Source organism: Diadema antillarum, unplaced genomic scaffold (assembly GCF_040938485.1).
Source record: "Diadema antillarum isolate AM-2024a unplaced genomic scaffold, OU_Dant_1.0 scf00000149, whole genome shotgun sequence".
Taxonomy (NCBI): Eukaryota; Metazoa; Echinodermata; class Echinoidea; order Diadematoida; family Diadematidae; genus Diadema; species Diadema antillarum.
Genome location: NW_027271038.1, coordinates 304,384 through 331,117, shown reverse-complemented (window position 1 = coordinate 331,117; position 26,734 = coordinate 304,384). Strand labels below are relative to the sequence as shown.

The 26,734-nt window shown below is 40.3% G+C and overlaps 1 protein-coding gene across 4 annotated transcripts in view; it reads right to left on the bottom strand.

Annotated features, from left to right (window-relative positions):
• LOC139721757 (uncharacterized) overlaps positions 1 to 26,734 on the bottom strand; it is a 116,641-nt gene that overhangs the window by 2,466 nt on the left and 87,441 nt on the right. For 3 of the 4 annotated variants that reach the window (XM_071633079.1, XM_071633077.1, XM_071633078.1), the window contains one exon: positions 15,244 to 15,573. In XM_071633079.1, the coding sequence (XP_071489180.1) occupies positions 15,244 to 15,573 (330 nt within the window). The remainder of the gene's footprint in view (positions 1 to 15,243; positions 15,574 to 26,734) is intronic. The other variant, XM_071633080.1, reaches the window with a different exon arrangement.

Below are 26,734 nucleotides of genomic sequence, written 5' to 3'. Positions count from 1 at the left end.
CACCTTTTATTAGGATTGCTTTGGATATCACAGCCATTTCAAAACCAATGTTCATCAAATAAACTTTGGATAGAATTCCTCATAGAATTATATATGCTCTTTTATATTTCATAAGGGTTTTCTCAATCTCATCTCAAAAAAATTCTCCATATAAAAGTTGAAAACCTGAAGCCCCATTTCAACCGAAACTGTAGCAACCTTTAAACAGGGAAGCCTAAATGCAAAATCATTCACCCTGAACAGCTCGCTATGTGGTGGCATTTCTGACACAACACAAAATGGATAAACAATATACAGTCAACCTCGCATAAGTCGACATAATCGGGACTGAGCAAAACACGTTGACTTACGCAAAAGTCAACATCCATGTAAGTCCACATTTTTGGGTCTCACTCGGGTTTGTTTACCACTACGTCTTTCAAGATTGAGGATAGGATAATTGCAAGCCTGCTGGTGTATGTGAGTATGGCGCACGCATTACCCAATGGCAACATAACAGGAGCGGGTGGTGTATTCGTGTCCACATCTCTACAAATCGCGTTTTCATTGTGGTTGATTTGAATTTTCATCACTGGGGACCCTTTGGAAGGCAGAAAAATTGCTAACAGCAGAGCTACCAAGTCTCATGCATTCTGCGTGAGACTCAAGCATTTAGGGGTCATCTCATGATCTAACGCATGGCACCCATTTTTCTCACGCATCGGGCGAAGTCTGCAACTTGGGCCTATACATGATAATGAGCATAGCTCAAAAGATTAAAGTGATAGTTGCAAATGGAGGTATATTTCCCTTTTGTCCTTCAAAATAAGTAAAAAATAGGGAGTCACTTAAGTATGCACCTGATCGCACCATGAAGAGCTAAAAATTGAAAAAGCTCCCTACCGTGGGAGGCCATGGGGGGGAACCCCTCCCACACCCTCGCTCGCGCGCACATTCTGAGTCATGAAAATCTCAGTCATAAAATTTTTTTGAACTTGGCATCCCTGTAACAGTTCAGAGCTGTTATTTTTTTTTTAAACAAGCCATGCATGTGAAGCACTATGCGATGGTGCTTATCATAGTAAAATTAGAAATGTCGCTATGGCGACTGATGCCTCTGCCAGAACGCATGATTCTCCCAATAGGCGTATAGTACAATGTCTTAAAAATGTGTGATCCATGACAGTTTCACATAACTGGCAAAATATTGATATGACAGGTTTGTCAGAAATAACTTGAATGTCCACTTTCCTTGAACTGGGTTTGCTATAATTGTCGAAGAGTGCAGGTAGACATATTTGGGGAATTGAGAATTTTTACTTGAATTCTGACGGACCCTTTTATAAGTTTATGCATTGAGTGATCTCCAAGGTATGAAGAAAGAGTGTAATTACAGTACAAAATAGATTTTTTTTTTTTTTTTGAGGGGGAGGCATTGAAACCTGGCCTTTGACCCTTAACCTTTGACCTTTGACATTCTGGCTGGAAATTTCCAGGAGAATCTCCATTAGGTAATGCATGTATATATTAAGTTTGAAAACTAATAATGCAAGCATTTCATATACTAGTGTATGAGGGAAATAGTAAAATATTGAGGAGTTGACCTTGACCTTTGACCCCATGACTATTGACCTATGACCCCTAAATTCCCTAGATAATCTCTGCCAGTCAGTACATGCGTATCTACCAAGTTCCATGAAGATACATTGAACCATTTGTGAGAAAAGTGATATTATATTTTCACCTAACCTTTGACCTTTGACCTTATGACATGAAACTCTCTGGAGAATCTTTATGCAGTAGTACATGTCTACACCAAGTTTCAAGAAAATACCTTAGGGCATTGCGGAGGCCCCCAAGAGGGTCATGGTGCCCATTTGAAGGAATTGAGATTCTATCCCCCTAGGGATGCTACCTGCTAAGTTTGGTCAAAATTCATCATGTTTTCAAGAAGATGAACATGTACAATTCAGGCTCCATTACAACTGTAGGACTTCTCCCCATCCCCTCTCCTGGGTCCAGGGGGGGGGGGGGGGGGGCACCCCTGATTTCGCCAACCCCATGAACAAACTTGAAACTACAGTCATCAATGTACTAACTCATAGTATTATCTAAGCCCTATCACTTCTGGTTCTAGAGAAAATTTTAAAGATTCCTTGATTTTAGGGGGTTTTGGCCCCCTGGGGGCCCCACAGGTGGGCTATGGTGCCCATTTGAACAAATTGAGATCCTATCCCCCTAGGGATGCTACCTAACAAGTTTGGTGAAAATCAGACATGGTGATCTCAAAGTGAAGATGAAAATATACAATTTAGGCCCTATTAGGACCCCTCCCCACCCCCCTCCCCTGGGTCCCAAGGGGGCACCCCTGATTCCCCTATGAACAAACTTGAAACTACAGTCATCAATGTACTTACTCATAGTATCAACTAAGCCCTATCACTTCTGGTTCTAGAGAAGAAGATTTTTAAAGATTCCTTCATTTTAGGGTGTTTGGGCCCCCTTGGGGCCACCCCCCCCCCCCCCCAAGTGGGCCATGGTGCCCATTTGAACAAATTGAGATCTTATCCCCCTAGGGATACTACCGGCCAAGTTTGGTGAAAATCGGTCATGGGGTTCTCAAGAAGAAGATAAAAATGTAAAAAGTTTACAGACGACGCAAGACGGAAGACGCACGACGGACGCCGGACAAAGAGCGATCACAATAGCTCACCTGAGCCGAAATCAACAAAAATAATGTTTAAAATCTTTGTACCCTGCCTAGGGGGAAATTTGCTCTTGCGACTTTTGCCTGAAACTGTTGTCACGGTTAACATTTGGTGAAGCAGCATGCATTTCGGTAGTTTGAAATGTGTAAATGTTGTGATGTCTTTCCCCTGCTACTAAGTTCGGTCACAGTGAAAGTTCCGTTTGATATTTTAATTTTGCATACGAAATAAAATGCAAGTCTTTTCAACAATAATGCACTTGCGCTTAGATGCAGTTTCTAGTTTTGTATGAAAAATTGCAAGTCTTTCTGCAATGCTCTTGCATTCAAATACAGCATTGCGTGTGATATCCCTGCAAACGGCGTGAACAACCATTTTCAATGAGCGTGCAGAGAGGAGGTGTGAAATAAGTGTCTTCAAATTGTGTACGTTAGTGACAAAAATCACACAAAATATCTTTTTGACTTAGCTCAGAAGGCAAGTGTAATCCCAAGGTACAATACTATGGGGCCCCCAATCCCCCAATATTAAGGAATCTTTAAAAAAAATTGGGCCCTTATTGTACATTTTCATCTTCTACTTGAGCATGCCTGGTCAAATTTTGGTAGAGCTGTGAATAATTTAAATTAGTGACTGCGTAAAAGGTGAACTTGCGATACTCAGGTGAGCACAAGACCCCTGGGTCTCTTGTTTTTGTGTTTTTTCAATAAGTATACATGATGTGTGTTTTGCCCATTTCTTTTTTTTTCTTCTCTTTTAAGGCTGTCGTATCTTCAAGCTATATTCTTATTTGATGACAGTCTTCTGCATCCACACTCCTAATACATGCACCATAATTCAGTCAGATCATTCGATTCACTATATCCCGAGTGGTTTCCAATTGAAGTGTTCTCTTATTCTTTTCTTCAATCCGTTATGTATATCTCAGTTATGTTTGGATGCACACACTGTATGTTTTATTATCTTGAAAATAAAAAGAATGACTATATTTTGATTGTACATATATTCAAAGCAGAAAATTCCCAATAAATTCATTTGAATTTGAAATGTGAATCATTTTCATTCGGTCCAATTTCCAGAAGGTCTGCTCTGGTTTCATCTACAGACATACAAACGGGGCATATCACACAATGAATATTACTAACCTTGTAGTGATGGAAGTACAGTTCACGTAAGGTATAAAATACTATGTAACCATTATACTAAAATCAATTGTGATTTCTTCTGTCTATTCTACATGTGCCTGTGTAGTTTGTGCCCCCGTGTCTGAATTGTGGAAAGTTTACAGATAATAATTTCTCCCTGTGACTTGCACTCCGCATGAAACGTATCTCGAGAAGATCCATACTAGTATTCAATCTGAAAAGCGCAACCGCTCAATTCGGTCAGGTATGTTTAGTATATAGCCCATGTGAACATCGGATGTATAGTGTAAATGGTAGTAGACCAGTTGGGTATTAGACTAAGATGGTCATTAGACTAAATGGTGGCAGACCAGTTGGGTATAAGACTAAGTGGTCATTAGACCAAATGGTCCATAGAGTGATCATAGACCAATTCATAAGTAGCCCAACTGGTTATTAGACTAATTGATAAATTGCCTAAGTGGGCGGAGCCCCAGTGCGAATTAGACGAAATGGTGATTATAGACAAAATGGTTACAGACGAATCGAGTATTAGACGAATAGGTGAGGAAACCATGTGACATGTGTGACCCGCGACAATGGTTTCAGGCAAAAGTCGCAAGAGCAAATTCCCTCCTAGGTGGGTACAAAGATTTTGACCATTATTTTTGTCAATTCAGGTTTTTTTCAGAAATCGAATCTTTGATATGTTTTCTACATCTATGCTAAATTTCATAGCATAAGACTAAGTTTTTCCTATAATCGAAAATGGAATTTTAAGCACCCTATGTTGGATCGCACTTGTCAGTTTTGAGCTTCTTTCGAACACTGCGCCAATATCCCCAATGTTGCTAGGTGAAGGGTCTCTCATGCGATTGGCTAGTGCGTCGCATACATTTACATAATTCGGCTTTCGGAGACACTAGATGCAGCGTTTGGGGAATGCTTTGTGCACGATTACATGTTCCATTGTTCTTGCTATAGTGGTTTATATACGCTCGCTCTGTAGTGAGTGCTCTTCGTTTGGCTTTCTATCCAAACTATTCTACCGCAATGTTCGACAACGGAAGTGAAACAAAAATCATGTAGCATGACATAATCGTGTGAAAAGAAAACTAAATATTCTCAAATTTGTCTCGGTATAACGAACACTGCTATAACGAGATATCGGTTATTTCGAGGAAATTTTCCCGGTCCCAAATTTCCTTCCACACAAGTCTATGTAAAATGCTACTCTTATAGCGAGATCGGCTATAACGAAATAACTGCTACAACGAGATAAAGTTTGTGATTTCCAAACAAAGAAAAACATAGCCAATCAAACCTGTTATAGCGAGGTAAAGCAAAATGTCTTCGGGTAAGCTTCACTTCGCCTGTGCTAGAGTGTCCCTCTTGCAAAAGAAAGCCCTCCGCATTATCTGCCATTCCCCTGTACGTTCTCATACAAACATGTTGTTTGCCTCTAATAAGCTCTTAAAAATTAAAGATTTATTTTTGTGTAATTTAGGCCAATTTATGTACAAGTATTGTAACAATTTGCTTCCACCTATTTTTGATTCCATGTTCCTGAAAAACCAATCATTTCATGCAGACGTTCCAATGAATTTCATTTACCCTCTTACGCACGATCCTTGCTAAAAATACACTTATTTATATCGGCCCAAATTATTGGAATTCTCTGAATCATGATATAAAAAACGCCCCATCCATACATTCTTTCAAGAGGAGACTGAAGTCCTTTCTATTGCAGTCGTATGACTATGCAGGACACAACTAGCCATTTGGCCTTCTTTCTCACATAAAGACTTACTCACTTTTTCCTCTTTGAAGAAGAAATTGTAATCTTTTGGATGTCTGCTGCCATCTACGCTTTCGCCATCTACGCTTTCGCCAAAAGAGTCAAAGACATGAATGTCTGTCTTATTCCTGTTCTCACGTCCATTCATTTCCTTGCTTTTCTCTTTTCAGACACTACAATATCACTTTTTTTTCCTCCACAACTATCATCTGTTTCTCTTGACACGCTTTTGTCGAAGATCACTGTCTCTGTTGTGCATTTTCGTTTGCTATTTTGTCTTCTATTTGTTAATCGTTTCTAGTCCGTTTGTCCCGTACAGCCTTTTCTTCAGTAGTTGTTTTGTTGTCTAGTCTTGTTTCATGTTTGTTCGTGTCTGTTAGTCTTGTCCATCCCGTTTTGTCCCGTACAGCCTGTTCTCCAGCAATTGTTTTGTTGTCTAGTCTTGTCCTATGTTGTTCACGTCTATGATAGTACGTGTATTTATCTGTGAATCTAATTCTCAGTGGGCTTCCAGACTTCTTCCTCTTTTTTTCTCTCCTTTTGTATTTATGATGCTTCAATTAATCTTTCCATTGATGTTGTTATTCTAGAGGGGCCCACATTCTACAAGCTCTGCTTTTTGGGGGGTCTCTCCATTTTTTCGCACTTTAAGCAAAGCTATACATGTACTTTATTTCGATCACTTCTGGTTTTTTTAACTACAATGTATAATTTCTATAAGGTCCTCCTCAATTGTTTTACATTCTTTTTGATACATAAGGTTCTGTTTACCTTATTCTCTGTTGTCAAAAGAAGTGTAACTTATATGTTTTGTCGAAAAATGAAATAAACTTTGAATTGAATGGAATTGAATTGCTATCATGTTCCGAGATTATAAAGCTCGATGCGCCAAAAACTGTCTTGTACGTACACAAATTTTCTTCAGTTCACTCTACAGCTAGCACCGCATGTTGTACGTGTATGTGTGTGTGTGCGCGCACTGATACATGCAGAAAATGTGGTGGGACGGCCGTATACATGACATCATCATGACGTTTAGCAAGTGTGAGGCAATCTGATGCTGTGATTGGCTTTCTACATAGGGAATTCCCCATCTTCACACACACGCAGTCATAATGTACGTACATACAGAATGTGTCGCACACACACACACACAGCATTGTGCAGACCATATTCAAGCTTTCCACACACAACACACACCCATACCCATACCATAACCACATACCAATCCACAGACGATCTTCACACAATCGCAAGCTATATAGATTTACAAATTCAAACATCTACAATTAATAAGAAAAACATTCTTGATATCAGATTTCATTGGCGAAAAAACATCTTCTTACCCATAAAGGTGAGTAATTACCTCACACACATTACCAAGTGATCAGTATTGATTGAAAGCTGATGGGTAGTCCCACATGTACAAATTAATGTCTTTATGGTATGCTTTCTTTTATGCCTACTGATATATAATGAGATATCGGCTGTAACGAGGAAAACGACTCGGTCCCGACCTTCTCGTTATATTGAGTTTCCACTGTATTAACGTCATTGCCCTCATGACATCACAAACTATAAAGCAACACTAGGGGCGGGGGTATTAATCACCTTCAGTGATAATTCTAGTTTTGCTGGCTAGTTTATATGAGTGTATATATGATTAAAGCCGAAATAAAATTAATGAAATCATAGCGATCCTGCCGGGTGACAGTATAGCATTCAAAAAATAGTTGAATAACGCATGTTAATCTACTTAATTGAGTCAGTGTTTAGAAAAAGAAACAAACGCATTTAACAGTTTAAATAGATCTGGGATTGTCCATTATCATGTAACAAATGATAACATAAATATGAGTGTGTATGGTTTAAGTCACAATAATTACTGAAATCATCGCGATCCCGCCGGGTTACAGTAGCGTAAAAATAGTTGAATAAGTGCATGTTAATCTACTTAATTGAGTTGGTGTTCAGCAAAAGAAACAAACACATTTAACAGTTTGAATAGATCTGGGTTTGTTCATTATCATGTAATGTTCACTGCATTTCACGATGAAGATTTTTCTTTCTTTCAGAATGGTCTATGAGGTACAGATCTGCATAAAAAGGATCACAACCTTCCAAATTCAACCCTGTCGCATATTTTTCAAGAACGGGTGTACAAAATGAGAGGAGATTTTCAGAAGAAAACAAAGAACGCATTTTTTAATCCCTTCGGGCGCAACAATCATACATTGTATGGGATTACAACCGAAATGATTTATGAAATCATCGCATTCCTGCTGGGCACCAACAGCATTACATACTTCGCAAGTTACAATAAACAACGCACGTATGTTACTCTATTTGCGCTGGTGTTTAGAAAAACTTCCTTTAACAAACGCATTTTTTACAATCTGATTTTGTTCATTGTCATTTTACACTGTATTTCACAAATGAAAAAATATCACTCTTTCAGAATGGTTCAATACAAGAGGAAGAAATAGGTGTAGAAAGAATCACGAACATGATCCTGCCGAGTAGGCCTACTTCTCAAGAACATAATTATTGTGCAACTATTAAGCGAAGAGATTTTTGGCAGAAAAATTAACGCATTTCAACTCCTATTTTTTCCCCATATTTTTATGTATAAATTCACAAATATTTGCCCTTTATTGTCTCAATAATAACGATCCTTAATTGTGTAATAACAACGCAAAGGATGTTCTTAAGTTTGATTGACGGGTATATGACGTCGTGTTTATGTTTTTCTTTGTTTTTGATGCGTACGGTTATAACGAGGTAATATCGCCGGTCCCACGGACCTCGTTATAACAGGGTTTCACTGTGTAATGATAAGCAGGTGCTGCGGGGATCTATCATTTGGTCTACTCCCACTTCGTCCATTACCCGTTTCGTCTCAACCCACATCCGTGGTTTTATCATATTTTCTGAAAGAGCTATCTTTCTTCTACATTATTCTTTAGTTTGGGATCATAACATGAATGGGAAAGTGTGTTTACAGCAGATTTTCTACAACCCCCTCTTTGAGGGAGAGTAGACTGATCAGGTTTGTATTAGAGGTCCCCTTTCATTTCTTGAAATCCTTTGGACACTCTTCACTTTCAGGTCCAATAACTCTAGAAAGGATAATGACACTGCTTTGAAAGTTGGCAATAATCATGGACAGAATGTGTGAATACATATACGATGTACAACATGCTAAATTTCAGCTTAATCTGGTAAGCCCTCCATTGTTGTTGCTCCGGTGGTTGACATCCTGTGTTTTGTCCCTTTCATCGCACAGCTAGCGCAGCCTGGTGAAAGATTAAGTGCTTGAATAGACCCTGTACTTCAGAGCTTCTTTTCTCAGTTCAAACTTTTCCAGAGTGTGGGCTTTCTTTCCGATATGTATATAGGTTAGGAGAATCCACTTGAGTTGAGTTATACATCATTTTAAAGTTTAGAGTCTGCTCTTTCAGAATATGCCCTTAACTAAAAATCCACATCTGGCGATTTTTTTGTTGGTTTTGTGGTGCAGGGTCACATTAAGTCCAATCGCCACTATGTCTAATAATGACCAGTCCCTCTACTTACGAGATGGGCTATGCCTATTCCGTCTAATATCCATTTCGTCTGTTACCATTTGGTCTATATGTGATCGGCGACAACGGTTTCAGGCAAAAGTCGGGAATTTTGAAAATTCATTTTTTTCACTGAATCATGTTGCCCATTTCCTAAGCTTTGCATTGATATAAAACACTTGTATTCTTCGGCAACATAAGTGGGCATAGAAAGAGAAATAAAATGCACTTTTTAAGTTGTTAGCCTGACAAACTTGCGAGAAAACAGGCTTTGAAGATTCACCTCTTTCTCAAAGACAATGTCCGAGCGGCGATGCGAGGGGAGAATCACCCATCCGTAAGATGGTGCCAATCAATGTTAAGCTCCGCCTCTAGCAACCACATCGCCTTCTGATTGGCTCACTGAGAGAGTCAAATTTCCCGGGCACCTTCCTCTGAGCTCAGAGTATGGAGCCGAAAAACAATGCGTTTCACTCGGGTTTGTTTACCAGTGCGTCTTTCAAGATGGCGAATACGATAATTGCACGTATGGTGTACATGTACATGTGTATGGTGCACGCATTACGCAATGGCATCCACACGCCATGACCGTGTGCATGTAACAGGAACGGTGGCGAATCCACACATTTACAAATCGCGTTTTCATTGTGGTTGATTTGTCTTTATCATTGGCGACCCTTTTGAAGGCAGAAAATTGCTAGTGCTGGCAAGGGTCACGCTTCCTGTTGTTTTGCTTTTACCAGACATGCATATGTTACTTTGTTCGGTGGTGCTAATTAAATTATAACAAGCAAACAAACAAACACGAGTCGTTAGTCTGGTGCGATCTTGATGTGTAGTATTTGAATATAATTGGTCACATATGACCGCTCCTTTAATCTCATCTACCTTCCATTGAGTCAGTCTGCTGTCATAATTTTTACTACACTGGAAACTCGATATAACGAGATGGTCGGAACCGAGTTGTTTTCCTCGTTATAGCCGATATCTCGTTATATCAGTAGGCATAAAAGAAAGCATAACATAAAGACATTAATTTGCACATGTAGGACTACCCATCATCTTTCAATCAATACTGATAACTTGGTAATGTGTGTGAGGTAATTACTCACCTTTATGTGTAAGAAGATGTTTTTTCGCCAATGAAATCCGATATCAAGAATGCTTTTCTTATTAATTGTAGAAGTTTGAATTTGTAAATCTATATAGCTTGCAATTGTGTGAAGATCGTCTGTGGATTGGTATGTGGTTATCGCATGGGTGTATGTGTGTCACGTGTGTGTGTGACACATTCTGTATGTACATTATTACTGTGTGTGTGTGAAGATGGGGAATTCCCTACGTACATGTAGAAAGCCAATCACAGCATCAGATTGTCTCACACTTGCTAAACGTCACGATGATGTCATGTATACGGCCATCCCACCACATTTTCTGCATGTATCAGTGCGCACACACACACACATACACGTACAACATGCGGTGCTAGCTGTAGAGTGAACTGAAGAAAATATGTGTGTACAAGCGTATAGCTGGACTACAGAGCTTTACAATCTCGGAACATGATTCGGATAGCACAGACGAAGTAAAGCTTTACCCGAAGACATTTTGCTTTACCTCGCTATAACAGGTTTGATTGGCTATGTTTTTCTTTGTTTGGAAATCACAAAATTTATCTCGATATAGCAGTTATTTCGTTATAGCCGATCTCGCTATAAGAGTAGCATTTTACATAGACTTGTGTGGAAGGAAATTTGGGACTGGGAAAATTTCCTCGTAATAACTGATATCTCGTTATAGCAGTGCTCGTTATACCGAGTTTCCCCTGTACCAAGTTTGTGCATTTGTCGAATTGGAAACAGAATAATTTTAGTTTACTGTACAATTACAGAGTTGACCCTGAGTATACAACTTACAGCAAGTGGAAACATGCTTTCCCCCACTACACTTAAAGACCATCATACACACCAAATTTGACCTTCATAGCTTGAATGGTTTATTTTGATACAAAAATTAGTGGTTACCATGGCAACACATTTTCCTTAAACTAACACATTGGCGTCTTGCAAAACTACACTTCTAGATCATGATACATACTAAATTTGACTTTAATTGCTTGAATGATGGAAAAGTTATTCGATCTGTAAGATTTTGGCAATGGTTTGTGTGACATACACAAAAATTATGTGTTCCACATCTATACCTCAGGGCCATAATGCCTACCAAATTTGGTTTCAATTGCTTGAAAACTGTGGAAGAAGTTCACTCTACAGGATTTTTTTTTAAAAATGCGGTTACCATGGCAACGCATTGTCCGATACAAATACAAAGGACATTTTGCAAAACTACACTTAAAGAGCATCATACACACCAAATTTCACCTTCATAGATTAAATGGTTCAATTTGATACAAAAATGAGTGGTTACCATGGCAACACATTTTTCTTATATTAACACATTGGTGTCTCGCAGAACTACACCTCCCGACCATCATACATGCTAAATTTGACCTTAATTGCTTGAATGATGTGGAAGTTATTCAATCCACAAGGTTTTGGTAAAATTATGGTTACCATGGCAACGCTTTGTCCGACAAACAAAAATTATGTGTTCCACATCTATACCTCAGGGCCATAATGCCTACCAAATTTGGTTTCAATTGCTTGAAAACTGGAAGAAGTTCACTCCACAGGATTTATAAAAAAACATGCGGTTACCATGGCAACGCATTGTCCGATACAAATACAAAGGACATTTTGCAAAACTACACTTAAAGAGCATCATACACACCAAATTTCACCTTCATAGATAAAATGGTTCAATTTGATACAAAAATGAGTGGTTACCATGGCAACACATTTTTCTTATATTAACACATTGGTGTCTCGCAGAACTACACCTCCCGACCATCATACATGCTAAATTTGACCTTAATTGCTTGAATGATGTGGAAGTTATTCAATCCACAAGGTTTTGGTAAAATAATGGTTACCATGGCAACGCTTTGTCTGACAAACAAAAATTATGTGTTCCACATCTATGCCTCAAGGCCATAATGCCTACCAAATTTGATTTCAATTGCTTCAAAACTGTGGAAGTTGTTCACTCTACAAGATTTCGAAGAAAACATGCGGTTACCATGGCAACACTTTGTCAAATACAAACACAAAGAGTGTCTTGCATAACTATACCTATAGATCATCATAGATACCAATTTTGAAATTGATTGCTTAAATACTATGGAAGTTATTCAATCCACAAGGATTTGGTAAAATTATGGTTACCATGGCAACGCATTGTCCGACAAACATAAAAGACATGTCTTGCACATCTATACCTCAATATCATTTACCGTAAGTTTCATTTCAATTGCTTCAAAACTGTAGGAGTTCACGACGCAAGATTTTCAACAGACCGACCGACCGCCTGCCCGACCAACATCACGGTGATTCCTATATACCCCCTTCACACTATGTGTGACTATGGCTGCGTTTATCAACTCCTTTTCTCAGCTGAAACAGGTTATCCAAACAGCTTTCAAGGAATTTTTACGAGTTGATAAACGCAAAGCTGTTTTGAAAGCCCTTTAGGAAAGCCTTTTATGAAAGGGTGCGTTTATCAACTCTCCTTTCTCAGCAGAAACAGGTTATCCAAACAGCTTTCGAGGAATTTTCACAAGTTGATAAACGCAAAGCTGTTTTAAAAGCCCTTTAGGAAAGCCTTTTCGAAAGCCCCAAATTTGTGACGATCCAAGCTGGTTTCCTAAACAGGTTATCAGAAACCTGTTTGTAAAAGCCTTTCGAAGTTGATAAACGCAAAGCTGTTTTGAAAGCCCTTTAGGTCGCCCTACTGCGGTTACGCATGTTTCCAGTTTCTGAAAAGACTCGCACCACGTAAAGTGCACACGAGTACGTGTACACAGGTGTATACATACAGCTATGTGTAATGCACGCATATGCTTGGAACAAGGAGGTGTTTCTCTCACCAACAAGGTTTGAGAAATAGAGTAACAACAGTCTCATTCCCTTTGATCCCATGTCTCATGCCGCCACTCAGAAATATTTGAAGTATGTGCTAAACTGGAGCTGCCTCACAGATAGGAAGACAATTGATTCATGTGGCACTGTATCATGACTCGTCACTCTCAAAGGAAGATATGTCTTTATGATGGTAATTGCTTTTCGCCGTCCCTTCTTAGAAAACAAGCGGCACATACATAGTACAGGCAGTCAGTGCCATGGAAAGGGCTCTCGAAAGGGCTATGGAAAGGGCTATGGCTATCGAAAGCCGTTTAAACAGGGGAAAGTTGATAAACGCAGCCGATGAAAACAAGTGGCACATTAATAGTACAGGGAGTGGACAGGGCTTTCGAAAGGGCTATGGAAAGGGCTTTCAAAAGGGCTATGGAAAGGGCTATGGAAAGGGCTATCGAAAGGGCTTTCAAAAGTCGTTTAAACTGGGGAAAGTTGATAAACGCAGCCTATGTGTGGCGGGGGTATAAGAACTGGGAGTCGGAACTAAAAATGGAAAGGATATACAGTAATGATAAGTTGCACACGCATTAAAATATTGTCCATTTTGGCCACGAGTGTCGCTACATGAAAAGTTTTTGAATACTTTATTTTTTTTTCTCTCGTTGCAGTGTGGTCTGACCTATTATCACACACGCGTATCTCGCGAAAAAGAAAATCGAATGATTATATTCAATAGCTTAGGAACATTGGAAGGTATTTCTGTGTCATATCGCATGGTTTAAAGAAAACATGAACTACTCTGCAAAACAGGAAAGAGACATGGATAGCTTGAATTTGGTTTTCAATGGTTCGTTTGTCATGTGATTGAAAGCGGCAAGTCAAGAAATGGAACCTTCCAAAAAGAAAATGGAATTATTATGATTATGTTATGTGGTTTAGAAGAAACATGGAAGGAACGGTACTCGGTTATTTGTCACTGATAATGGGTGGTAAAGAAGGATAACAGCGGGACTGAAACATGTTTGTTTCTGAGTCTTCCCACTTCAGATAGTACATGTAGAAATCGAGACTGAACGGGCACTTGTGCAGTGTGTTACTGCGTTCAGTACAGACTCTGTAAAACGGGATAGCTGCGTGAATTCGCTTCTCAATGTTTCATTCATCGCATGTTTGAAAGCGGCAGGTCAAGAAAATGGAACCTCGATGTACTGTAAAACATGATATATTCGCGGCATGAAATTTTCGCGAATTGCTACTGGCATTCAATGCATGTAGTGTAGACAAAAGCTTTCGCGTGCATTTTAATTTTGCGAATTTTGGCGCTCGCGAAATTCGCGAAATTAAAGTGCATGCGAAAATTCCTCGTTTTACAGGATCCGATCAGATTGCTTATGTTTCTTCTTTATCATGATGCACCAAAAATGTCCTTGTTATAACCAGAATCTCGTTATAACCGAACTCGTAACCGATTCGTTTTGCCATAGGTTTACACGCAAAGGAAAATGGGACCAACGCGATCACTTGTTATAAGCAGTTCCTCGTTACAACCGAACTCGTTATAATGGGGTTTCACTGTATTCTTATCCACTAAGCCAATCGTCCGACCTAAGATTATATGGGGCACACATGTGTGGTGCTTCTCAACTTTAGAGCAAGTCTGTACAGTGCACTCACATTATAATTGAACACATTTGTGATGAAATTTTCATCACAAAGAAATGCCGAGTGGTTTGCCGATTAGGACACCATGCATGATTTTTCACTGCTGCTTGGTTTGGGTGCAGAAGTGCTCATTGTTATATTCACACAAACTCTTCTATGTTTTTCTTTTTTCTTTTTTTTTCCCCTTTTTTTTTTCAGAATTTATACCACTGACAAGAAACTTCAATCCCATAGGTTAAAACGGATGTGGTTAGTTGGGACCTGATATTAAAAAACAGATTCTTATATCTGACCTCAGCTAAAATGGGTTTCCCTCTATCAGGAGTATTTTGCAAACAACACTAAAACAACCTGTCTCTCTACATTTCAAGAAATATGAGGCTACATGTAATTTCAACACAACTTAACAAAATTCTTGGACTTAATGCAGCTTACTCATAGAATCCTTGAGCATAGTCATTGTTGATTCTTCTAGCCATCTCCTTAAGTTCTTGGCAGAGCTCCGGCTGATACCTGAATTCAGGATGATCCTCTGTCCAGTCATTCTCCTCATTGTCCTGATCTCCAAGTCCATCATCAAGGTCAATGGACATAAGGCGGCATATTTTTCGGGAGAGAAGGGTCATGTTATGCCGTTTTCCCACCATCTTTGCCTCCATGTACTGCTTGTACTCCTTCCTAGCGGCCTGGACTAGATTCTTCCACTGAGTGCGGCATTTCTCCCCACCTTTGCCACGCACAAGGTGGTCTTCAAGGGGGCCAAACCTGAACAGAAACAACATATCACAAGATAGTGATCATCAATGCATCACACTTTTATTTACTTTTTTTTTGTACTGTGGGGGAGGGGATATTGTTTATAGCTGTGTTACTTTCATTCTTTCCATTGCAGTGGAATTCTGTTATATAATAAGATCGTTGGTTCCAGATGATTTATCTTGTTATACTTGGTGTTACAACAAACATTTCCCACTTTTGATCCTGAATTAGTTCAAAAATTTTACATCAGATGACATTGATATGAGCAATAAATGAACAGTGTACAATTTTGTTGGAGGCAATTCTAAAATGACAGTATAATTCAGTTTCATGAAATTAAACATTAATTTTTCAATTTTCAACCCTCTGTACAAAACTTTAACTTTACACAGAAGTCAATTGGTGTGTATGGGAGTGTGTAGTTGACACGCAGACAATAGTCCTGGACAATGACCAGGATTTGAATGCTCTATCTATTCATGAGGAATTCCACTAGCACAGCTAGTCTTTATTTATTCTGAAATGTGGTGTATGCAAGCACATGGAAGCATGTGCTTACTTTTTACATGTGCATGCATTTCACCCTTTGCTAGGAATTCAGACTGGCAGTGCCCAGGGCAATCCATCATGTATAATTAACCCTATTTCTGTCACATACGCCGTTAGCCAGACTGGCTCAGACATTTTGCAGTGCACAGACACAATATTGTTGATGGCCATTTCTGATTATCATTATTGACATTAATGTGTAACGTTGTACATCATTTAAAAGCCTATGGTCTAAACTTTCATATTACATAATAATCTGAGTGAGGGCGCCCTTCAATTTTAAGTAGGACGCCCTCTTATGTCACATATCTATCATTGCAGACTTACTTCTACATGTTACCACCTCATTTTTTCACACAACATGCCCTTGCATCACAAAAAGGTCTCACAGATGTTGTAGAGAATTTATTCAGCTTTCAGATGATATGATTTTTTCATCAATAGCATCAGTACTTTTCATTTTATTAACAAAAGTCTGTGGCAATTACAACCTAGATTTCACACATTTTGTGTATCGGTACTGTAATTTCTGATTTTGTGAATGATGTTGGCCTGAAAGTAGATAAAGCGTGTTTGTATCTTGTCAAGCTGATACAAATTGAATTGTGCTTTTTCTTTTAAACTTACATTAATCTTGTCCTATGATATTGCCATAATGATAAGAAAATCTGCGGATAAAAATTATTATTGAAAATATTCAAACTTCCGAGTGTCCATTCCAGTTGATCATATGCTAGTTGACGACTTTCTGCACTCTCCTCATTGAAACAGAGTTGAACTATCACAGCAGTCACTTTCTTTATAATAAACCTGCATTGAACTGAAGTTTCACATAGTGATTTCCTATGTAATAATAATGATAAACAGTCAAACATACCCGAACATCAAGACTGTACAGCTTCAGGCGGCCAGCAGGAGGCTCCTCTAACCCTATTGCTCCTTGCACCCTGCCCCGCTGGCCCCGGCTAACTAGAGACCCATTGCACTGCTGTTACTGCTGAGTAAACAGTTACAACTGCTGCACTGAATGTGCAGTGTTCATTTATTCTACAGATAGACCGGGGGCCCAGAATATTTATTCAGCTGAAAAGGGTCTCACGGTTTGATGGTCTCATCATATTAGGATGTGGCCAAGGGTCAATAAAAAGAATTGCTGGCAAGTCACATCCTGTGCCGTAAGCCTAGGGGCCACAAAAAGGGGCCCTGAAAAATGCATTTATTCAGCCAAAGGGGGTCACGGACAAAAGTTGGTGGATATTGTTCCTTTGGGTGTACCTATCATGAAAACAGCAATGCCAGCTATTTTATCCTGTACGGGGCCCCAGACAGTAGCCCCAAAGGGCCCCACCCATATGGTGTTATTCAGCTGAAAAGGGTCACGGCTAATTTCTTTTGCAATGGAAGAAGTACCCATCAGAGATATCCAAAACATCAATGCCAGCTATTTTATCCTGTATGGGGCCCCAGACAGTAGCCCCAAACAGTAGCCCCAAAGTGCCCCACCCATATACTGTTAATCAGCTGAAAATGATCTTGGCAAATTCTTTTGCAACGGAAATATTAGGTCCAGATTTGTCCCCCTCCCCCTCCCGCACATAATACGATCTTATCTACCTGAAAACAGCCATGGCTAATTTCTTTTGAGATGGATGTAGGCCCTGTATAGTACACGCCAGATATACAAAAGACACCATTTGTGTGTGTGTGTGTGTGTGTGTGTGTGCGTGGGGGGGGGGGGAGGGTCTCAGCCAGTAGCCAAGAAGTGCCCCCTGAATGATTTTAAAAGGAGTCAACTTCTTTTGCAATGGAACAAGTACACAACAAGATATCCAAAACACCAAAGCCAGTTATTATCCTGATATACGGCTAATTTCTTTTGTGATGGACGTAGTACGCAAAAGTGATAACCACACCACCAAAGCAAGTTGTATTATGCTGCACTGGGCCCCAGACAGTATAGCCCCAATGTGCCCCACCCATAAGGTTTTTTTTTTTTTTTTTCCAGCTGAAAAGGGTCATGGCTACTTTCTTTGTTTGCAAAGGAAGGAGCTAGTACTCAACAAAGATACCCAAAGCACAAATACCAGTTATTTTGTCTTTTACGGGGACCTACAGTAGCCCAGAAAAACCATTTCATTTGAGTTTGTTTAGCTGAAAAGGGTCATGACTATTTTCTCTTTTGGCAATTGAATTAGTACAGCTGAGATACACCAAACATCAAGGCCAGTTATTTTTTCCTGTACAAGGCCCTTTCATACAGTAGCCCACAATTAAGCGCCCCCACATGATTTCTTTTAAAATTAGTTGGAAAGAGTCATTATTAATTCCTTTTTCAACAGAAGAAGTACACAACAGAAATGCCCATAACACCAAAGTCAGCCATTTTATCCTGTACATACTGCATATGGGGCCCCAGACAGTAGACCAGGGCCCCGTTTCATAAAACTTGTGATCAGTGACAAGTTGTCATAGTTGTTATAAGCTACTGATATCCTTTCATCAGATTGGCTGAGAGCAAATTTGTCACAGAAATGTGGCAGTTGTCATTGATAACAAGTTTTATGAAATGGGGCCCAGAAGTAACCCCATTTGATTTTTAAGGAGAGTCATGGCTAGTTTCTTTTGCAATGGAAGTTGTAGACAAGAGTGATACCATACACACTAAAGCCAGCTACCAGGTATGTAATCCTGTACAAGACCCTACATATATAGTAGCACTAAAGTGTTCCCCCTTCTTCTGGTTTTATTCACCTAAAATAATAATAATGAACATAATAAAAACAACAATAATAATAGTAATCACCATCATCACCATCATCATGGCTAATTTCTTTTGCAATGGAAGTTGTACACAACAGCTGAGATACATGAAACACCAAAGCCAGTTATTTTATCCTGTCCGGGTCCCGAGACAGTAGCCCAGAAGTGCCCCAAATGGTTTGAGCAAAATGTCATGGCTATTGTCTTTTGTGATACAAGTGGTACACAACTGAGAAATGCAGAACATGAAAGCTAGTTATTTCTTCCAACATTTGGCCCAAGACAGTAGCCCAGCATTGCCCCACATAAGTTGTCAAAAGAGTCATGGCCAATTTCATTTGCAACTGAAGTAGAACACAACGGAGATACCCAAAACACCAAAGCCAGTTATTTCATCCTGTACGGGGTCCCAAACAGTAGCCCATAAGTGTCCCCTATGATATTTAAAATGGAGTCATGATTAATTTCGTAGACTATATCCAGCTGATAAATTTTGTAGATTGAATTACTTTCATGTTCACTATGTTTCTTTCCTATGTTCTTTCCAGGGCATAAGAACTCAATTTCCTTATTTACCTTCAAGGTTATTGAGATGATAAAAAACAATCTAGTCCAATTCGGACCTGTCACTTCTACAATGATCATTTTGAGGCTCACATTTCTTCCATGTGCTTACAGGCTTTCATTTGTATAATTCTAGATCTACAGGTTGTCTTATTAAGCAATTATTTCAGACAAGTTTGTGAATCTCATATCAACAATTGAAAATAATGTATCATAATATTTATTAAGAATGTTTACCTTTACAGAAAATATTAAATCACCAGTTTTGTTGAAGGAGCTAACATCATTAGGATTACAATTGGATGGGGGTATCGGTCACATTAAGTGATGGCTCAGTTTCATTTGTATTAATTTGTATTTGGATTTAGTACATATTTTTGTGGAATAATAAATATTATTCTAATTCTATATTGTTTGTAACTGTGTTACGTTGATATAGCTGATTCTGGGTGAATGCACTGGTCGGCGAGGAAGGTCTCGAATCTAGGTGATCAAGTTTGCCTTTTTCTCCCCTGGCAACCAGCGGTGTGCACCTAGAATCACCACAGTTATGATTAAATGTAATATAATAAATGACAATGATAACAAAAATGAGATTCCATGGATAATGACAGAAATTCATAAGTTTATACTTGACAGGTAGAAAGTATGGGGAATGGAGTGTCATCTTATCAACCAAATGCACACATACGTATCAAAAGGCATTTTATATTCTGAGTTCCTTGAGGCTACTGTCTGATGAAAATCTTATTGTCATCAACACATCACATTTGTTTCTCACAGTAAAATACAAAATAATTCTTTTCATGTCATTCTTGAGGTAAATATATCAGCTCTGGGATTTAGGAGTCATTCAGGGCTACTGTCTAGGGCCCTGCACAGGACAAAAGGGCTTAGGTTTTTCGGGTATCACTGCACCAAAATATATGAGCAATGATGATTGTCTCTAAAGCCCCTGTTCCTCTATGCCGTTCTCGCCATGATTTGACAATTTTCTAAGACCGGGAAGGGTCAGGTAAAGCATGAGTCGATCTGGACACAGTATGATGTTAGAACACTTCAAGAACGCTGTATTTACGACTAGCACGACGTCATGCTTACTACGCTCTTAATATACGATGATCGGGAATGAGACATTACAATCTCTGCCGCTGCAGTTAGGCTTTAGAATGATAAAACTATGCTGTCAGTGAGATGTTGCCGATGTTATCCGATCTACACACGCTGTATTTATACTCTGAATGATCTATGCAATCTTATCATGCTGCCTCCCCCTTCCACAAAGCTAAAAAGTACTCGATGTGCCCTGATGTACCCCTATTCGGCTGCCGACTCAGTCAGTCAACTTATTAGCATGCAGAACCAAAGAGATACTGTGGACATCGGAGGGGCTCATCAACTCGCGGTTCTTCTGCTGCAATTCATTAGGGAGTTTTCGCAAGCACGACGCGGCCAGGAGTTGAGCGTACCGTGTGCAAAATTTGCTTCTGCGCATGATCAAAGCCGAGAAACGCCCGGTACTCGGCCAAAATAGCGTTCGGTCCCGATGCATCCCAATGTATCCAGGTCCATTGTTCCGCGTCATTGTAAGTACACACTCACATACACATCATTAGTTCCTGTGTAAAGTTCAGGTTTTGTACAGAGGGTTCAAATTTGACCAAAATCTGGAACCTAAGTTTGAAATTGATCATGGATTTATAATAATCATAATATATAAGAATAAGGTCGTATTTACCCAGGGTAGCCTCTTCAGTGTTGCCACTGCTCTACCAGAGGGCCCTGCTATTATTTCCCCCCTTCCCCCCACCCCCCCCCCCCCCCCCCCCCCCCGAACAGAGTTCGGAGGATACTATGGATTTGGCCTCGTTGCGCCGTTGCGTCCACCGCAGAGATTTTCTTGTGAGCGCTCTACTGGCTGCAGTTCTTCTTAGATCATCTTCAAATTTGGCATGAAGGTGTATTACGGCTATACTTTTTGGTGATGGCGCCCTCGCTTGTTCTGTCTTTAAACATGAAAAGGTAAATTTAACAGGGTCTGCTTGTGTGCGCGACGCTGGCCTTGTTTCTTGACCGATTTTTTTTTCAAATTTGGTATGTAAATGTACCATCGTCAAATCTATACACCTATCTCTATTGATAATGCTGCCCTCACTGTTCCACCTTTTACAGGATCAAAGGTCACCCTGATCATGTCAAAATTTGCAAAAGTGCTTATTTATGCAATAACTTTATTGTTACTCAACGGATTTTATTCAGACTTGCTAAGGAGGTGTATGGGTGGTCATTCTACATGAAGGACACAACAGTTTGTGGTGACGGCGCCCTTAGTGTTCTGACTTGGATGCCATGTCACATTTCTTGTGTGCACTCTATCAGCAACATTTCATATCAGATTTTCTTCAAATTTGGCAAAAAGGTGCATTATATAGTGAAATGAAGATGCCTATTGTTTTTGGTGGTGGCGCCCTCGCTTGTTCCGTATATAATCATGAAAAGGTAAATTTAACAGGGTCTGCTTGTGTGTGTGACGCTGGCCTTCTTTCTTGACTGATTTTTCTTTTTTCAAATTTGGTATGTAACTGTATCATCGTCAAATCTATACACCTATACCTATTGATAATGCTGCCCTCACTGTTCCACCTTTTACAGGGTCAAAGGTCACCCGATCATGTCAAAATTTGCAAAAATGAGTATTTATGCAATAACTTGATTGTTACTCACTGGATTTTACTCAGACTGGCTAAGGAGGTGTTTGGGTGGTCATTCTACATGAAGGACACAACAGTTTGTGGTGACGGCGCCCTTAGTGTTCCTACTTGGAGGCCAGTCACATTTCTTGTGCATGCTGTATCAGCCACATTTGAGGTTTATGGGGAGTTATTGGGGAGTTTATGGGGAGTTAGTCATTCTACATGAAGGACACAACAGTTTGTGGTGATGGCGCCCTCAGTGTTCCTACTTGGAGGCCAGTCACATTTCTTGTAAATGCTCTATATAAGCCACATTTCTTGTCGGATTTTATTCAAACTTGCTATGGAGGTTTGTGGGGGGTTATTCTAGGTAACAATTGTGACCCTGCACCTCAAAACAAACAAAAAGTCGCCAGACATGAATTTTTAGTTAAGACCATATTCTGAAAGAGCAGACTTTAAGCTTTAAAATGATGTATAACTCAAATCAAATGGACTCTCCTAACCTATCTAAATATTGGAAAGAAAGCACAAACTCACGAAAAGTGTGAACTGAGAAAAGAGGCTCTGAAGGGATTATCAGATTAAATTGAAATTAAATATGCCTCATTAACACATTATGTCCATAATTAATGCCAACTTTCAAAGCAGTAGCACTATCCTTTCAAAAGTTATTACAGTTGAAAGTGAAGAGTGTGGACAAAGTTTTTCAGAAATGAAAAAGGGATTCTAAAGACACACCTAATCACACTATTCTACCTAAAATGTTTGAGATAAACTGCTAAAAAAAAACACACTTTCCTGCCCGTTTTATGATACCAAATTTTAGCATAATGTAGCATAATGAAAAAGTCAAGTTCGGCTAGGTTGACCCATTTCACTTATTATCAGTCCTCACGCAAAATCAGTGTGTGCGACTTTATGTTCGTTTTGAGGTGCACGGTCACAATTTAAGTTTCCATTGACAGCGCCCTCATTTTTCCAACTTTTGTATGTGCTATACTACATGTAACCTCAATTCTCATGGGATTTTATTCAGACTTGCTAAGGATCAGTGAATGGATGGTCATTCTACATGTACATGTAGGACACAACAGTTTGTTGTGGTGGTGCCCTCAGTGCTCCAACTTGGATGCCAGTCACATTTCTTGTGCATGCTCTGTCAGCCACATTTGAGGTTTATTGGGAGTTATTCTGGGTAACAAAAGTTTTCATTGCTAGCACTCTCATTGTTCAAACTTTTATAGGATGACATGTCATATTCCCTGTATGTGCTATATACTAGCCTCATTTCTCATCCGATTTTATTGTATCCTGCGACAGTTGCCATATTATACAACATTCTGGCCTAAAAAGTAATCCAGGTAGGGTATGGGAGACGGGTTCGGGGATACATGTGCTCGAACGGGTCTCCTGTGCGAGTGCTCTAGTTATTACCCTAGCATTGCCAGGTACCCATTTATACACCTGGGTCGAGAGGGACAGAGTGGGTAAAAACATCTTGTCCAAGGATGTATGCACTGGGCGGGATTCAAACTTGGGTTCTCCGATCGGGAGTCACGAGTCTTATCCACGATGCCACATCGCCCTCAGTCATTTCATGAAACTGGTATTGGTTTTCATATTCAAATCACTTCCAACTAAATTGTACACTATTTAGCTATTACCCATATCAATGACAGTTTTATCTGATATATAGTTTTTGAGCTATCAAGCATCAAAAGTGGGAAATGTTTTTTGTAACACCTAGTACCTGGATTCTTGTATCTATGGCAGAACACGCCATACTTGCCTATACCCTATCGCTATTTCCCTACCTGCTTTAAAAACGGCAAAGGTTCTCTCTGGTAGAGAGAAACAAGAAAAAAAAGGGTCTGTGAGAGCAGACTAATTCACAGAACTCCCTTTACTGCATAACGGGAAACCCTGCACTCCTTACTATAAAAGGCCATGCCAACCTCGTATCCTCCTCTTTCCTTTCCCGGTGCCTGCTAGGCAGTCGCCTGTGTTTTTAAGTACTGGCTATCTTTACAAGTTCTAATATATTACTTCCTCCAACTATCTTCGCAAGCACTACATTTTTCCACCAACACTTATAGAGATGTCGCAGACTCAAGATTCTAACTCTTCTCTATGACGACGGTTAGATTTGAACACAGAAAAGTCAGGGAATAATGACAGTGCGGGAGTCGCCATTTTGAGATGGGCTCTTCCGCGGCTGTCGCTCCGACTAACAATCCCATTCACTGAAGCGTACAGAGCCCCGAGAAGGGCTGTGCTGAATCCGTACATGAACCTCTCAAAAACCGACGTCAGTTCGGGGGAGAAACGAGAAAAATACGGACAATCAAAAAACCATAACTCCCAAGAAGCCGAACAGAGTTCAGGGGAAAATGAGAAAGATAAGGATGACCATAAATCCACAGATCTGCCTTCCTGAAAAGCCGACCAGTGTTTGGGGTAAAAGTGAACAAAACAAGGACAACAAGAAAACAATTGGTCCTCCCAAGAAGTTGATCAGTGTTCAGGAGAAAAACTGGAAAAATCAGGGCGGCCAAAATACAGGTTCACAGGCTGTACACAACATTCACAGACATGAAGGATGCATGCGTAGAGGGCGCACTGTATTCATCAGAATCCAACATGGATGCCCGTAGTACCAGAGAAAACTCAGCAATCGACACAAAATCCAGCCCATAGTTCTAACCAAGTCCCGTCTACATGTATCCCGAAGGCATCAGCGGCGGTGGCTTGGTTTATTCAGGCCATTCAAACGGCACAGCAAGGATATAGTCAGCCTTTTGGGGGAAGTTTGGAAATGTCTACTCCCGCCACTTCAACGCACCCGCGACAGCTACCCACCCCGATGGACCCCGGGAACGTACCACCCCCGCATCGCTAGACTCTGCGGGCAAATTGGCCAGACACTCGCACCCACGGGATCGGGAAGGGGCCCGACACCGTAATTGGGGATCAAGCCTGAGCCTGCCACGATCCGGCCTCTCGCGTTATGCCGCCTCCATCCAATTGGATTCTGATTCAGACTCGGACTTAGGCTATCATTGCCCTACCGTGGCTTGTGGTTGTTGGTAAAGAGAATTCAGCATGACTCAACATCCGCCACATCTCATAAAAAGGCTACCACTCTTCAGTCTCTGCCTCAGAGAAAAGCTCTATATAATGCCTGACAATCAAAGCTGTTTCGGACTTGGCCAGGTCTATGACTACGGGTCCCATACATACGCATAGTTTGAACTTGAGACAGGGAAAAGACTCTAGTTCCCCACCTACAGCAGCCGAAATCATTACAACATATTGCCCCCATTTGAGCCGAACCAGGAGAACATCACTAAGTTCCGCAACCCATTTTTTTTGTCTGGAGTCGGATCTTGGCTCCAGCAAAGGCAAAACAGCAACATGTTTCGTGAAATTGGATGCTCCTTTCTTTCCTGCATAAACCACCTCAACGATATGGGAAATCATCTGCGACCAATGCGCAGGGAGGTAAGTAAGAACCTCTTATTTGGAGACAAAGACTTTAAGGCCTTTTTCAAGGCCCCCTCCATGCCTGATGCATCCTTTCGAGTGGGAGATTCCAAAGCAAAACGTTTGCCATCACAACCCAATCCTCTTCGTACACAAGAATTTCAGAAATTGGAATCCCAACTAGTCAATGTAGAACATTCATCAAGAGCGTCTATGCGCCTGGCTACCTTCCAGACATAACTCCTTTCAGCACAACATGACAGACTGAATATCTCAGCAGTTGACTGCAAACACATTGCTGACCTCCTCTTACTGATTTCTGAACTGCAATTTGAGCAGGCAGCGCGGACAGCCTTACTCACCACACGAGTCAGAAGAGCATGGGTTTTGGAAAACTGCAAATTGAAAAGAATGCAACGAGACTCTTAGAAAAACTCCCAGTAAAAGGAGATTCCATGAAATCTTTGACTCATCTCTAACAGCTGTCTTGATGGCCAACAAGGCAGTCTACAAACATCAACCTACCACCCATCCAAGACTCACTTTGACACCTGGCATAGGGAGGCTTATAGTTATAACCACAATGGCCCATCCAGACCAACTCCATGGGAGACGATGAAATCACTCAGAATTCTAGGGGGTGGTCATTGACATTCCACATCTACGAGCAACACCGGCCCTGCACAAGGATAAAAGTAAGAGCCATGGCCCATGCCCTCTTATCACATCAGAAATCCTCGGTCAGGGATTGGCAAGTATTTTTAGGCCTGCTGGCCAGCCTGGTAGATGTGACATAATGTTGAATGATGAGAGTTCTACAACTACACCTCTTAAAATTCAAATGCCCCCCTACGCAGACAAGACGTATGAATATTCTGATGACGTCCAAGATCCGGGAGGTGATCAACCAGTGGATTCAACTGCGCTACTTAGAGGCAGGAAAACCCTTCTGGGACCCCCACCCAATGCTGACTATTCTGACCGATGAATCCAAACAGGGCTGACAAGCTGTTTTGGATTTGAGCCAAGCAGGGAGCCCCTGGGACCCACAGGAAAAGGGATGGCAAATCAACAGAATGGAAATGCTTGCGGTCAAACATGCACTCCAACACTTT